Here is a 15,585-nt window from a genome sequence, read left to right on the forward strand (position 1 = left end):
TCAGTCAGCACAAACGCCGATCAACATGAGTGTTTGCTTTGCAGCCCCTTACAATGCAGTTTAAAAAAAGACCAAGCATTCGATCTACGTCAGAGCGGCAGCGCGTCCACGAATCTTCTACAGCGTCGATGGCAGAGCGGCCAGAGCGAAGTTTGACGCTCTCGCCGGCGGCGGTGTGAACGCACAGTTAGAACATGGTGCTAGGAATGCCAAGGCCATGGGTTTGATTCTCAGAGAATAAACATACCTTGAAGTGCCTGTGAAATGCATAAATGTAAATTAATGGTCTGACATTAAGTTCTGCAGTTAACACTGTAATTAAATATAGCTGCTAAATGATTTGTTTCTGGCCCTAAAGAAACTAAACATGCTCAACCACACTGTTGATGAATACTGGTTTGAAATTGACGTCATAAAACAAAAAAATGCTTTATTTACTTTAAAACCTAACTTAAGATGTGTATCAGATTGCCTCAATTTAGCACCATATGAAGATCAGTCTTAAACCTGTTTACTACCGTTTAAGGATGGCAAGATTTTTTTTAATGTTTTAACATTAATTAATTTAGCAGATGCTTTTATCCAGACCGACTTAAAAATGAGGAATACAATAAATGATTCATTTTAAAGGGGCAATAATGTGAGAACTGCTAGAAATAAGTTTCAAACATCATCCAGAATAGTACAACTTTTAATTAAGTTTTCTTAAAAGGGAAAAAAATAATAATATTGTGAAATGTGTTAAAGGGATAGTTCACCCAAAAACGATTTTTTTTTATGTTTATCTGCTTACCCCCAGGGCATCCAAAATGTAGGTGTTTTTGTTTCTTCAGTAGAACACAAATTAAGATTTTTAATTCCAACTGTTGCAGTGTGATAGTTGTATAATGCATGTCAATGGGGATATTTTCGAGTATGAGAGTTAAAAAAAAAATACACAGACATACGAATCCATATTAAACCCTGCGGCTCGTGGTGACACATTGATGTCTTAAGTCACGAAACGATCGGTTTCTGCGAGGAACCGAACAGTATTTATTTTTTACCTCTTATCAGACGAATGTCATCTAGTATTCCCAGCACCATAACTTCGGCGAAAAAGGTCAAAATACTGGCGCGATCATAGATATCTATACGTAGATTCCTCATTCGAGCGATCTGCGCAGGCACTAATGAGGAATCTATGTAAATATCTATGATCGCACCGGTATTTTAACCTTATTCGCCGGAAGTGATGGCGCGGGGACGGCTGATGCAGAGCCATAGAAAAAATGAAATAAAGTTTTAAATATGGATATTTTTCTTACACAAACGCAGCGATCGCTTCAGAAGGCCTTTATTAACACCCCAGACCCGCGTGGAGCTGTTGCAGATGCATTTTTTTTATGGACTTCAAAAACAGAGCAACTATTACTGCAATTATTATGCTTGGATTAGCCAGAAGATTTTTAATATAACTCCGATTTTATTAATCTCAAAGAAGAATGTCATTTACACCTAGGATGACTTGAGGGTGAGTAAATCATGGGCTAATTTTCATTTTTGGGTGAACTATCCCTTTAAATAATTTTATTTTACTCAAATATATTTTAAAATGTGATTTATTCCTGTGATGGCCAAGCTGAATTTTCAGCAACATTGCATCATTCCAGTCTTCAGTGTCACAAAATCATTCTAATAAGCTGATTTGATGCATAAAAATATTTCTTATTACTACCATTGTTGAAAACTGCTTAATATTTTTACATTTTCTAATATATATATATATGTATATGTATATATATGTATTAAAGAGTATGTTGCAAATACTATATTTTGAGGCTGTGATTACCATGACCATGTCCTCATATGTCAGGAAGAGGATGTTGTCCTGCTCTCTTTTACTAAACCAAGATGAACCACCAACTAAAACACAAGGTATGAATTGAGTCTTCTCTTGCATCTTACCTTTTGTGTCACGTTCGGATTAATGAGGCAGAAGCCAGAACTTTTGGAATACCAAGGCAACATCCAAAAAACGTTTAAAAAATACTCTGATGTTCTGTAAGTCTTACCATTTCCAGCTTGATACTGCTGCAGAAAGTCTTCAAAGCTCCTGGGAGTCTCAACTTTGGCCCAGACGCGGGGAAAAGTGGAAATATGACACCATATTGTCTTTTGGATTTCTAATCACATATATGCTCTGTTTGCTTAGACCAAACAAACATTTGTATAACATTTGATTATATAAGCATGTGGGTGACATTGACTTGGCTTACATACACACAAATAATACAATATTTTTATAGAAATGATTGATTTTGTTTTTGCATGACACCGCCTTAACTTTCCTCTTGTCCTTAAGGCTTAGTGGCATCAGTGTGGGTGTGAGATGGGAGGCAAAGAGCCGTGGAGACGGGTGCAAGGAATAGTCAGGTCTGCCTTCATGGTACTCTAACCACGGCATCTTCTCAAAATTGTTGGGCAATTTTTTGTTGTGTCCTCACAAATTAGTTATGATGTTCTGTATCCATATTGTACCTGCAAAATATGGTTCAAAATGAAAAAAACAAATCAATCACACACATGTATCTTTAGGGTTAGCAGCAAATTTAACAGACTAGGACCAGTTTTCATGCAAGTTACTCTAGGAGTTTGTTACAAGTGCAATAGTAAATGTTTATTTATTTTCATAATGCCTTGTCATCAAAAGTCATTTATTTATATATATATATATATATAATATTTATTCAGCACATGCTCGATTGGATTGAGATCTGGGGAATTTGGAGGCCAAATCAACACCTCAAACTCATTGTTGTGCTCCTCAAACTATTCCTGAACCATTTTTGCTTTGTGGCAGGGCACATTATCCTGCTGAAAGAGGACACAGCCCCCAGGGAATACCGTTTCCATTAAAGGGTGTACATGGTCTGCAACAATGCTTAGGTAGGTGGTACGTGTCAAAGTAACATCCACATGGATGGCAGGACACAAGTTCTCCCAGCAAAACAATGCCCAAAGCATCACTACCTCCACCAGTTTGCCTTCTTCCCATAGTGCATCCTGGTGCCATGTGTTCCCCAGGTAAGCAACGCACACGCACTCGGCCATCCACGTGATGTAAAAGAAAGCGTGATTCATCAGACCAGGCCACCTTCTATTGCTCAGTGGTCCAGTTCTGATGCTCACGTGCCTTGTTGGCGCTTTTGGCAGGGGTCAGCATGGGCACCCTGACTGGTCTGCGGCTATGCAGCCCCATACACAACAATCTGCGATGCAAAATGTTGAGGACAAAATATTCACTTGCTGCCTAATACATCCCACCCACTAACAGGTTCTGTGATGAAGAGATAATCAGTGTTTATTCACTTCATCTGTCAGTGGCCATAATGTTATGCCTGATCAGTATATATACCTTCTTATTATCAATGAAAACCGTTTTTGCTGAAATAAATGTATTCTTTTATTCAGCCAGGACATTAAATTGATCAAAAGTGACAGTAAAGACATTTATAAAGTTAAAAACGATTATATTTCAAATAAGTGTTGTTCTCATCAAAGAATCCTGAAAAGTTATTAATCAGCACTTTCAACATTGATAACAATAATAAATGCTTCTTGACCTCCAAATCATCATATTAGAATGAGTTCTGAAGGATCATGTGACACTGAAGACTTATTTGAATTTATTTGTTTTTGCCATAACATAAAGGCATGTGCCAAATACGATAATGTCTGTTTAGAAGTTTTCACAGTAAACTTCTGGTCTCTTGTCCTGTTAACAGAATCTGTAATCATGCCCCTCCTTGGTGAAACCTAACTAAAAGGACAAGGCATTTATTAAACTTATTCTTACCTGTCTTGGGGTATGTCACCAAAAAAACATCACTGTCACGAATCTCAAAATGTTGAAGAGAGTCAATGTACTCAGTGGTTTCACCTTTCATGAAAACATAGCCCTTATATTTACATAGTTGTTAAGATTTTCCATTATGCTGAACTTCTGCAATGTAGAGGAAACCGGGAAAAGCAGATGACCTTTGGAATCAGTGTGAAAGCAGCATTTGGTGTACGAAAAGTGATGTGGACCTCTCTCTCCAGTCTTTGGATGTTAATAATTATCATAATATAGAATAACATTTTATTTTAGTAATAACATTACACAGACTTAATTTGCTATAGTATTATATACAATTATGCATATTTACACATCAACACAGAGTACCATGAACTGTAGGATTAGGTTAAGTGTGAATTTTATTTTAGAAATAATATTTTAAAATCTGTTAAATTGATTTGACTATGAAAGAACATAGTGTACATCATTTCTTAAACCGCATAGATGTTCAGTAAAACAACAGGCGTGGTCTTAGTTTGTACTTTGGATATGACAGTAAAAGAGGTTGTAAACGCAGCCTGAATCAGAATTGACACAGGATTGCACTGACAAGAAAACAATATTTAGATAGGAGGACAGATGAAATATGTCCCAGTCCAATCATTTCTGCTGTAACAAACAATCAAGTAATCAGGAAATAATGAAAACATATTTATAGAGAGCGCATCACATTTGACTGAGAAACACTGAACAGACTGGAAGAGAATGGATGAGATAGAAGAATCGCACAGTCACGGTCAGTAAACTCTAGATGTTCTTGTATAGTAATGAGTTAAACTGTGTTTTTTTTTTGTAAGAGTAACCAGAGTTAAAAACATGGATTACCATGCTTTGTTCAATGTAGCTGTTTTTATTATGTCTTAGAAAGTAGACTTTAACTGCCACAGATACACTACTGTAGTTAGACTATTTCATTTTACTCAACTTACCAATTTTACTACATTTTCTTAAGGGATTGTTTAGAGATAATAGTAAATCTAAGACATGTATTTGTCAAATTCAGATTCTGTCGTGTTGATTTTCCAGTGACAACCAGCAGTACAATAACACCTTTTAAGTCAAAAAGATTTGTCTTACTGCTATTAAATTTTACCTAACAGCTTTGAAGTCAGTCATGGCAGTGAAATAAGGCAAACGTTACATTCATCAGATGTTTGGTCATCAGAGGTAGTAACACTTCATGAAACGAACCTCTATTAAACCTCCAAAACGATAAGGCATGCTCCAAATAAAAACCTAATGAAGCAATTAGTGTCTACAGACCTGGTGTGTGCTCATTATACAATATTATTATCGAGGGAGCAATCATTTCAATAGCCAGCAGCAGCTGATATTCATACAGCCTTTTTTATTACTGTCTTTATTGCTACCGATTAAAACCAAGCAACACAAAAAGCAATGTAACTTACACAGTATATGGTAAATGAAACTGCTCATATGGGAGGTGGGAGAAGATTATTTGCTTACTGTTTCCTAAAGTGGCTTTAGTATTACATTTATTTCAGCTTTCCCAGTGATAGTGTAGCTACAGTACAGTCAGCTAGTCATTATTATAAAATAAAATTATAAACAATTATTTTATAATTTTACCTGTATACTATCTTAAGGCTTCCGTTATGAAAAGATAGCCCATTGCAATCTACTAAGTTGTCCTTGTAACAAGACAAGCACTGCAACAACATTACAGTAATATTAATATTGAAATCCTCTGAGGTCATCACAATCGATAATAGAGATGCAAGATGTGTAGGATTTGTATGAAATGAGAGCGTGAGTCTGCAATGTGATGAGACCATAGAAGTGCCGGTTTCAGTTATACCCAAACGATCATGTTGCCAAGGACAATGGGGCGACTAGGAAATATCTGACCTTTGAATGAACTGTAATCAAGTATTGTATACTCAAAAATATATATATTTAGACCTAAAGTAAAGATTTGTGTATTTGAATAACATATAACATTTCCATCCATTTGGATTACATAGTTTTAACATAAACTAATAAACTTATTGTGGTGTATATTTGTCATATCTTACATAAATAAAACGGGTCAGATTTCTGTAATTATACTAATAAACTGAATATGTTCTAAATACACAGTAGGCAGGTTTATATATTTATTATCAATAAATCCAATCAATCTCATACATTTTAACTAATTGAATATTGCTTGTTTTCACAATTAGACTTTTTTAATTGAATTAACTTTTTAATAATGAACAGATGTATGCTGATTCTAAGCAATTTTAATTAGTGAATAAATGAAAATAAATATTTTTTATTAAATCAAATAGATGCAAATAGTTAAACTATGCCAATTTTAAAGTGAATCATATGTTTCATACCGGTTCTGTTTACGACTGACAAATATGTACCACATTAAGTTTATTAGTTTATGTTAAAACTGTAATCCTCAAATTTTATATGCAATTCACGTCCATAAATATAAAATGTAGGCCTATAGCACTGTAATAAAATAAAATAGCATGTTTTGTTTCACGCTGTCAATCAACTTTTTTTCATGTCTATCTTTTTTTTCTTCACAGAACAAGGGATTGATCTTTCTGACTCTCCTAAACCGAGATTGGTCCTGGTTGGAGTAACAGAATCTGGGAAAAGTGCAGTTGGTAATGCTATTCTGGGCAAGAAAGCCTTTGATGAGGTTGGGGTAAAGACTCGAATGAGTTTCCCGTGTCAGGGTCTGGTGAGAGGACAGCAGGTTCTTGTGGTTGACACCCCAGGTTGGGAATGGTTCAACGTCAATGGCTCCTCTGCATCAGTATGGCCAGTGAAGAAGGAGATAATGAGGAGTATGAGTCTGTGCCAGCCTGGTGCCCATGCCCTTCTGCTGGTGGTACCACTGTCATTCTCGTTCTCCCAGCGTGAGCACCGTGCCGTGGAGGAACACGTTGAGCTGTTTGGTCCAGAAGCCTGGAGTTACAGTTTGGTGATCTTCACAATCTTAGACAGAAAACAATTACGTGGTTCCACCCTAAAGCAAGAAGTGGAGTTAAACGTGGAGCTAAACAGGCTGGTTAAGAAATGTGGAGGCCGTTTTCATGCTCTGTACAGCAATACCAAAGAAGGTGAGAACCAGGTGGCTGAACTACTGGCCAAGATCACGAAAATGATGACAACCAATGGAGAGACTATACTCTACAGCGAGAAGGTGTTAGAACAGGCCAGTGAAATGGAGAAAGAAGAGGAGAGAAGATTGGAGGAAGGACGAAAGAAGAGGGAAGAGAACATACAGAAAGTGAGAGAGGCATTGAACGCAAAGGAGTTAAGAAGGTCAAGAAGGAGGACAGACCAACAGATATTGGACGGTAAAGCAATAGGGATATTAATGTCAAGCCAAATGACCTTTATTTATGCAGTGCTTTATACAATACAGACTTTTTTTTAAAGCAGCTTTACAGTGATAACAGGAAAACAGGTGCATTTCGGCTGTTGTTCAGTGTTGATTCAGTTCTGTTGTACAGATCATTAATTATTGAATTAGCTCATTATATCTATAAAGCAGTTCTGCAAAAAAAAAAGTGTGGTCCAACAGTGTGAGTACAGCAACATCAATAATATTATTGAATATTAAGTTATATTAAGTTTAGTTTGATAATAGATAGATAGATAGATAGATAGATAACTTAATAAACAAGTTTATCAGACTCTGATTAATTGCGGCTTCATGCTAGCGACCGAATCACAAACAGCAGCACTCTTGCTCATGTCAGTACACTTAGTATGTTTTTCTTGTTTTCTACAGATGAGGAACAGAAAGGATCAGCTAGAGACAATAAGAGCAATGACCTGCCTTTCAGTGAAAAAAGGAACTTTCTTCAGAGCTGCAAACAACAGTGAACGATGGGACCTCAGGATAAAACAGTCGTATCCACCCCTGCAACTTCCTCAACTCACCACCACAAGCCAGGCCATCATCAACTTCTCATCTGTACCTGATCCAGACACCACAGTGTTAACCTGTGACAACCAAAGTGACTTAAAAATGAGTAACACGAACATAAGGCACTTTGTTTATATAATTATTGTTAATAATTTAGCCTACATGATCAAAGCTCATAATACAGGTGCTGGTCATATAATTAGAATATCATCAAAAAGTTGATTTATTTCACTAATTCCATTCAAAAAGTGAAACTTGTATATTATATGCATTCATTACACACAGACTGATATATTTCAAATGTTTATTTCATTTAATTTTGATGATTATAACTGACAACTACGGAAAATCCCAAATTCAGTATCTCAGAAAATTAAAATATTGTGAAAAGGTTAAATATTGAAGACACCTGGTGCCACACTCTAATCAGCTAATTAACTCAAAACACCTGCAAAGGCCTTTAATGGTCTCTCAGTCTATTTCTGTAGGCTACACAATCATGGGGAAGACTGCTGACTTGACAGTTGTCCAAAAGACGACCATTGACACCTTGCACAAGGTGGGCAAGACACAAAAGGTCATTGCAAAAGAGGCTGGCTGTTCACAGAGCTCTGTGTCCAAGCACATTAATAGAAAGGCGAAGGGACGGAAAAGATGTGGTAGAAAAAAGTGTACAAGCAATAGGGATAACTGCACCCTGGAGAGGATTGTGAAACAAAACCCATTCAAAAATGTGGGGGAGATTCACAAAGAGTGGACTGCAGCTGGAGTCAGTGCTTCAAGAACCACTACGCACAGATGTATGCAAGACATGGGTTTCAGCTGTCGCATTCCTTGTATCAATTTTGCATTTCATTTGGAAGTCAGGGTCCCAGAGTCTGGAGGAAGAGAGGAGAGGCACACAATCCACGTTGCTTGAGGTCCAGTGTAAAGTTTCCACAGTCAGTGATGGTTTGGGGTGCCATGTCATCTGCTGGTGTCGGTCCACTGTGTTTTCGGAGGTCCAAGGTCAACGCAGCCGTATACCAGGAAGTTTTAGAGCACTTCATGCTTCCTGCTGCTGACCAACTTTATGGAGATGCAAATTTCATTTTCCAACAGGACTTGGCACCTGCACACAGTGCCAAAGCAACCAGTACCTGGTTTAAGGATCCCTGTTCTTAATTGGCCAGCAAACTCGCCTGACCTTAACCCCATAGAAAATCTATGTGGTATTGTGAAGAGGAAGATGCGATATGCCAGACCCAACAATGCAGAAGAGCTGCAGGCCACTATCAGAGCAACCTGGGCTCTCATAACACCTGAGCAGTGCCACAGACTGATTGACTCCATGCCACGCCGCATTGCTGCAGTAACTCAGGCTAAAGGAGCCCCAATTAAGCATTGAGTACTGTACATGCTCATACTTTTCATGTTCATACTTTTCAGTTGGCCAAGACTTCTAAAAAATCCTTTCTTTGTATTGGTCTTAAGTAATATTCAAATTTTCTGAGATAATGAATTTGAGATTTTCCTTAGTTGTCAGTTATAATCATCAAAATTAAAAGAAAAAAAAATTGAAATATATCAGTCTGTGTGTAATTAATTAATATAATATACTATATAATATAAAGTTTCACTTTTTGATGATATTCTAATTATATGACCAGCACCTGTATATTGTTATAATGTTTTGCATTAAAACGTATTTCCTTGTTGTGAAAATACGAAAATAAGTCACGGTAACAAAATATATCATGACAATTTCAACACTTTTTTGTGTACTTTTACTTTTCAATTTTAAATTTCAAAATAAATTCAAGTCATTTTAAATGAAACCAGGGATTTTCTGTGACGATTTAAATTAATGAACTTCCTTTAAAATGCAAAATGTGCCTGCGTTGAATTTTTAACAAAAAAAAATTATGCTTGTCTTTACTGTGAAAATGCTATAAAAAAGAAGCCTAATTAGTTTCACAAGATATTACTTTTGTAATTATTCCTCTTCCTCTTTTTTTGTAATCATTCCAACCATCTTGCATCTTTCACAATTTCCTTTTATGCTTATGTTCTCATTTTATAATATCACTTGATCTGTCAGTGTTTAAACTTGATCATTTGAAACTCTCACGCCCCAAGAGCAAATAACACGTGATAAACAGCAGATGCTCACACTGTGATATACAAATGAGATGTAACCAGACCACTTATCTGAAATATAAACCATCCATTATGAATCATAAAGCCTTGACACATAAGACACACACAAGTGCAATTACATTTTTATATCAAATATGTGATTTTTAACAGTGTAAATCATATGTACACGTCTATAGATTTTTCAGCTTAGACTTCCACCAGTATGTAAGGATTTTTAACACTCATTTGCCATGTGCTATAAATTAAGATATCAATAATGCTTGTATTTTATTAACATGAATTATTAACAAACCGGAAAGGTTGGGGGGAAAAACCTTAGGTGTTAAGTTGATCAATTGATGAGTGTTCAAGGACAGCAGGTCTAACTGTAGGTTATGTGCTCATCTCAGCCAGTCTCAATCTTGAAACATACATTTTAAAGCTCTTTAAGGATGAAAAGGTTGCTCCAACACTTCCTGACTCTTCCTAAACCTCCATATTCCTATGCATAAGGAATCATGGATTTTCTGCCAGGCCTCCATTTCAGTTTTCCACAGAGCTGCTCTGGAGCGGATGAGCTGAGAGGCCTCACTCTTGCTCCCTTTGGCCAGACTTATACTGTCTTTGCAAATAAAAAGGACATCTAAGCCAATAAAGAGGGCATTTAGAGTGATGAATCCAGCTCTAGCAGACTTTGAGAGTGCTAGTGGTGTCCCTTTTGCCAGCTGCCCAATGTCGGGAAGGTCTGCAGCCAGTTGGGGAATGCTACGAGCACTTTGTGCCTCCTGGAGCCCGACCTTGGTTGCGGTCGCAACCACCTCCTCACTTTTGAGAATTTTAACTGCTGAAGCAGTATCTACAATAGCATCAATACCTTTGGCCACTCCTCCGGCCCTAGCTATCAACTTTCCTGCTTTAAACATAGTCACAACATCGGGTCCCTCTATACGCCCCTCATTACTGGCCTGCTCCAAACAGTCTAGAATCTTCCCCACGTCATCCAAGTAGCTCTGGAAAATGTTCTGTGCATTTTGTCCATGGTGACTGTTGACTGCTGCTTCAGTGATGCCTGTGACCAAACTATTGACCCCGCTGGTCACCCCCAGACCGACACCTGTCAGAGTGAGAGTCAAAGACACCCCTGCAGTGACGGGGGCAAGAGCAAGACCAACGATGGACAAAACACCCCCTGCTATCCCAATCGAACTGCCAGCCACGGTGGAGATACTGGCCCCCATTTTCATCTTGTCCAGCTGAACTGCATTGTCCTCTAGGTCTGACAGGAACTTCTCCATTCTAGAGTGACGCTGACTGAATAAACCAATGAAGCGCAGAGCGTGGTCCTGAAAAATGAACGCCAGCTTTGTGTTCTGGTCCACCCTAGGCAATAATAGAAAATATATAGTTTAGCTATCTTTCACGATGCAACTGAGTGTGAAAAAACATCAGATCATAAAAAATGTCACCTTATTTTGCACAACTGCTTCAAATGATCAAGCATTTTTTGCATGGAGTCCTCACTCAAGTTCAAGCTGAACTTCACTACAGGCTTAGCCTTCTCACATCTGTAAAGAGTTTCAGTAGGATTAAGAAAGACTTGTGTATAATTTTAGAGGCTATATTTTACAGATTTTTATAAAAACAAAAACTCATTTCTGATTCCACTTGGATTGGTTGTAGGTTATGATGAATAATGAAGATGTTTAAATCTTACTCTAATATGTATAATACTTACTTATGGGTATCTTCCGACCACGAAAAACTCTTGGATCTGTGTGGAGGGGTAGAATTTTTTTTAATTGAGTGAAAAAATTCAATATTTGTTGATTTAGTGAATGCCACTGAGATTATTTTGTTAATTTGTGTGTATTAACATGTTTATATAATCAAATTACTATCCTTTAAAAATGAACATTGCACAAATGTAAGTACTAACTTTTTCTCCATTCTCTCACAGATCTGTTCTGTGATACGTATGTATTTGTCTAATTGAAAGGCCAGGACGTCCAAGTTACTTAGAGAAGGAAGGAAGAAGGTTTCAGCATTTCGTTTAAAGTGGATGAGGAGAGGAGAGGTCATTCTGGCTGCTGTGATGACTGATCGCACACATTCAGGACTCTCTTCCTTAGGCAAGAAGCCCCGTCCAGTGAAGACAAACAGTGAGGTGACTGTGAGCTTCTCCACTGCATCCAGAAAGTGGTCAAGTTTCTCCAGCCCCTCAAGTGTGTCCTTCAGGACGGCACCCAGTTCCTTCTCCAGCTCTCGGAGTCTGGAGTCTGCTGTGACCTGAGTTAAACCACTCCACAGGTATTCCCCAAAAGCCTTGGCTTTGTTCTCGGAACGCTGAACATGGTCAAACTTAAGACTGACTTTGTCTGCTTGGTCCTTAATATCTCTTATCTTCTCCAGCTCTGTCTCTCTCTGAAGGGTCCATTTTTGTTGTTTGTCACAGAAGTCCCTCACTGTCTGAATGTAGCTGAGTGTGTCCACTACATACTCCGATAGGAGCTCCTGTAGTTGTTCCCTGTGTCATAGAATCAAAACAGAGCAATTTACGTATAGTAACAATTATATTCAAGTTGGTGTAGTTGATTTTAAGATCTAGGTTAGGTTGTTCACAACAGTTTGCTGTGGGTTCACAACAGTTTGCTGTGGGGTGTCATTTAGCACTGATCCATGCCAAGTGTGTCAAATATTCAAATGTAACATTTCAAGAAACTGCCATAGATAGACCACTAGTTATTTTCCCAACACTGGTTAGGCTATAACATGTTTACACAGCACACCCTAAGTTGCGGAACTCTGTAATAAAAGCTTGATAAGATTTACATAAAATTCCTACACACCCCTAACAAAACTGAAGGAAATATTCAAATTAGCTAACTTGATTTTCTGCATTCTAGGCTGTGGTTTTGTAATGTGATGATATGCTATATAGCTAACGTTACCTGAAAAAACAGTGTTTGATTCTTTAAACTTGTGGTTATAATAAACGTTCTTAATTCAGGAATTCTTAAAAATAGATTTTAAAGTTGTCTTGACTGTCTTTTTTTTCTCTCTGTTTAATTACATTCTGACACGGCTTTTTTAGTTTGTACGTAATTTTGTCTAGGCTAATTATAACCTAGATGTAGAGGAAAAAAGATTTTAAATGATCTAAAGATAACAAACAATAAATGTACACACCTGGTGTCCATCGTAGCCTTTTTCAGCGTAGTCTACAGATGAAACGCTTTGGCGATGAAACCTATCAAACTGGGTGGAGAAAGAAGGAAATCTTTTGTTTTTGCTCCGGACGGAAGTTTAAGTTTCGCTTTCCTTTTTCCATTGTCTTTGCTCCGCCCCTCAGCACAGTGCAGTGATGTTTTCGAAATCGTCCCCTACACGATAATTCACTCTTCCCTACATTACTCCACTAATATTGTCCACTTGAACGAGTGAGTGCCTACGTTTAAAAGAAGGCTTCTCACGAAAAACATTTGTACATGTTAGCGCAGTGTTTTCAGTCGTCACCGGCCCTTGACAATGGCGCATTGTATGGATGTACTGATGATGACTCAGCCTGACATTCCACAGCTCACATGCCTTTTGGGATAATGTTTGTTTGTTCCTTCCATGAGAGGGCACTGTAAGCAAACTCATGTAGAGCTGCTCAGTTCCACGTTTTCGGATATATTCTTAAAGAGATAGAACACAAAGGAAGATATTTTGAAGAATATGGGTAACCAAAGCGAACATATGGGCCTATATGAAGAGTTCAGATGCAAAAGCCACTTCGGTCAAAAATGAGATAACAATACTGAGTGAATGCTCTCCGCATATAGTATAGCCTACGTTCATAAAATACTTACACTTCAAACCCACCAAAACCCAGCCTCAGCCCATTCAGAAGTACCAGTACTTACCTATAGAAGCCTGACAAAAATGCTTATTTTAAAGAAAAACGTCAGACGGATTTTGAGGCTTTTGCATTGGAAGTCTTCATATTGACTTCCATAGTATGGGAAGTCAATAAGCCCATCAACTGTTTGGTTACCTATATTCTTCAAAATATCTTCTTTTGTGTTCCGCAGAAGCAAGAAATTCATAATAATAAATACATATTGACAGAATTCTTATTTTTGGGTGAACTATATCTTTAATAGGCCTATAATACACACTTTCTTCATTCTATTGAAAATGGAAGGCGAAGTGAGATCTTATGATAAACAATGCAATATGGCATACAAATAATAATTTAAGATCTCTCTTAGGGGGGAAAAAAGGTTAAATGAGGTTCTATAGCCTATACCCAGTGTTTTGATAATTATTACCTTGCCAAATTATGAAGTCGCTACTTGATAATCCTAACCCCACCCCTAATCCTAACATTCAGATGAATCAGATGAAATGTGCTTAAATTTCTTTCTTTCTTTCTTACATATGACCTCAATGTAAAGAAAGTGAAAGACAAGGTGCTGTTGTCACATTCAATGACACCTTCAAGTACATCTGCTTGCATGTATAAAATCGAGTCCTTTTTTTGTGGGTAAACTGACCTGTACAATGCAGTCCACATGAGGGCGCTGTTATACAACCTCACAACAGCATGCACCAAAATTGATTTAAAACAACACATTGACTTACAAGTTCAATATTCCATCATAATCTTATAAACATGATACATATGTCATTGCATTCATTAAATTATAAACAAGAATTTCTTAAACCCTTGAGGTCCAGAACTCAAAATACCTCATTCACTCTCTAAGAACTCACAAATCAGATAAGAGAAAACAGAAAACTCGTGAATTATACTTAAACTGAAAGAACTGTGTTTGAATAACTGTCTATATGCATGTGAGAGCATTATAGGCTTCCAGCTGTGTGTTTATAGTGCTCAGAGCTGGTGTAGTGGTGACACACTCTTAGGCTAATTGGATTGGATTGAGAAGTCTTCCTGGGAAAGGAGCAGTAGGGAAGGTCAAGTATTCCAATATCACTGAATCAAGCAGAATTTGATTGGCCGCAGCCTGTGTGCATGTTAGCACACCCCCACAAAACCCATACCCTCCTCCTCCTTTTTTTTTGTCAATCTTTTTATTAATAACAATATTTTTTGTTATTAACAATAACAAATGCATGTTAAATTGACTATCAGCAGAGTGACTATCATATGGATTACATTGGATCATAATCATCAGTACATTAATAAATTACATTCCTTCCTTCCTTCTTTCCTCCCCTCCATCATTCCTTTTTTCATTCCTTCCTATCTTTTTTCCTGTCTTCCTTCATTTCTTCCTTTTTCACTTTCTTCCTTTCTTTAACATCATGGCAGATGGTAATTGATGGCAAGTCCACATTTGTTTAAAAGCAGAGACAGCATTGCAGATGGACAAGAGCGTGTAGGCTTTATTAAACATCCAACCTCATGTTTTTGCATATTGTGCAGCAATGGGGGTCAGCTTAATCAATTTAGTCAACTTATTAAAAAAAAACGAGGAGACAGCAAATTTGCTAATTTTATTTATCCTGAAAAGCCACTCTCAGTCTCATACAATAAACAAGCAGCATCATTAATGCCATGAAACACTTTTACAATCATGTTGCACACCCGTGAATATATTCTCTCTTGGGGCATCAATGAGATTAAAGATGAAAATGACCCCATAATTTACTCGCCCTCAAACTGCCTAGGTGTATA

General features: G+C 37.4%; 3 protein-coding genes across 3 annotated transcripts; 1 reads left to right on the forward strand and 2 right to left on the reverse strand.

Moving 5' to 3' along the window:
* Positions 1-230: 230 nt before the first annotated feature.
* On the reverse strand, positions 231-3,950 carry sult3st1 (sulfotransferase family 3, cytosolic sulfotransferase 1; the record flags this gene model as incomplete). The annotated part of the gene is given in 8 exon segments (XM_079810653.1): positions 231-257; positions 1,832-1,905; positions 2,055-2,124; positions 2,126-2,182; positions 2,327-2,470; positions 2,473-2,494; positions 2,496-2,520; positions 3,839-3,950. Coding segments are annotated over 8 exon segments (531 nt in total), but the record flags the coding sequence as incomplete, so codon positions are not given.
* A 635-nt stretch (positions 3,951-4,585) lies between these two features.
* LOC307122577 (uncharacterized protein) lies at positions 4,586-7,738 on the forward strand (the record flags this gene model as incomplete). The annotated part of the gene is made up of 3 exons (XM_079810654.1): positions 4,586-4,616; positions 6,427-7,206; positions 7,644-7,738. The coding sequence occupies 3 exons, from the start codon at positions 4,586-4,588 to the stop codon at positions 7,736-7,738; spliced, it is 906 nt and encodes a 301-aa protein (XP_079666780.1).
* A 1,778-nt stretch (positions 7,739-9,516) lies between these two features.
* Positions 9,517-13,471, reverse strand: apol (apolipoprotein L). Its single transcript, XM_079821209.1, has 5 exons — positions 13,086-13,471; positions 11,836-12,423; positions 11,635-11,670; positions 11,366-11,464; positions 9,517-11,279 (listed from the first exon to the last, which is right to left on the reverse strand). Exons 1-5 carry the CDS (start codon positions 13,094-13,096, stop codon positions 10,346-10,348), a joined length of 1,668 nt encoding a protein of 555 aa, XP_079677335.1. The 5' UTR covers positions 13,097-13,471; the 3' UTR covers positions 9,517-10,345.
* Between the last annotated feature and the right edge of the window lie 2,114 nt (positions 13,472-15,585).

The sequence above is a fragment of the Gobio gobio genome, assembly GCF_949357685.1.
Source record: "Gobio gobio genome assembly, chromosome: 1".
NCBI lineage: Eukaryota > Metazoa > Chordata > Actinopteri > Cypriniformes > Gobionidae > Gobio > Gobio gobio.

What these genes read in the sequence shown, in the direction of transcription:
- apol (XM_079821209.1), bottom strand. An exon ending in TGGTCGGAAGATACCCATAA is followed by an intron (nt 11,465 to 11,634) that starts GTAAGTATTATA and finishes AACTCTTTACAG; the next exon opens with ATGTGAGAAGGCTAAGCCTG. An exon ending in AAGCAGTTGTGCAAAATAAG is followed by an intron (nt 11,280 to 11,365) that starts GTGACATTTTTT and finishes ATTATTGCCTAG; the next exon opens with GGTGGACCAGAACACAAAGC.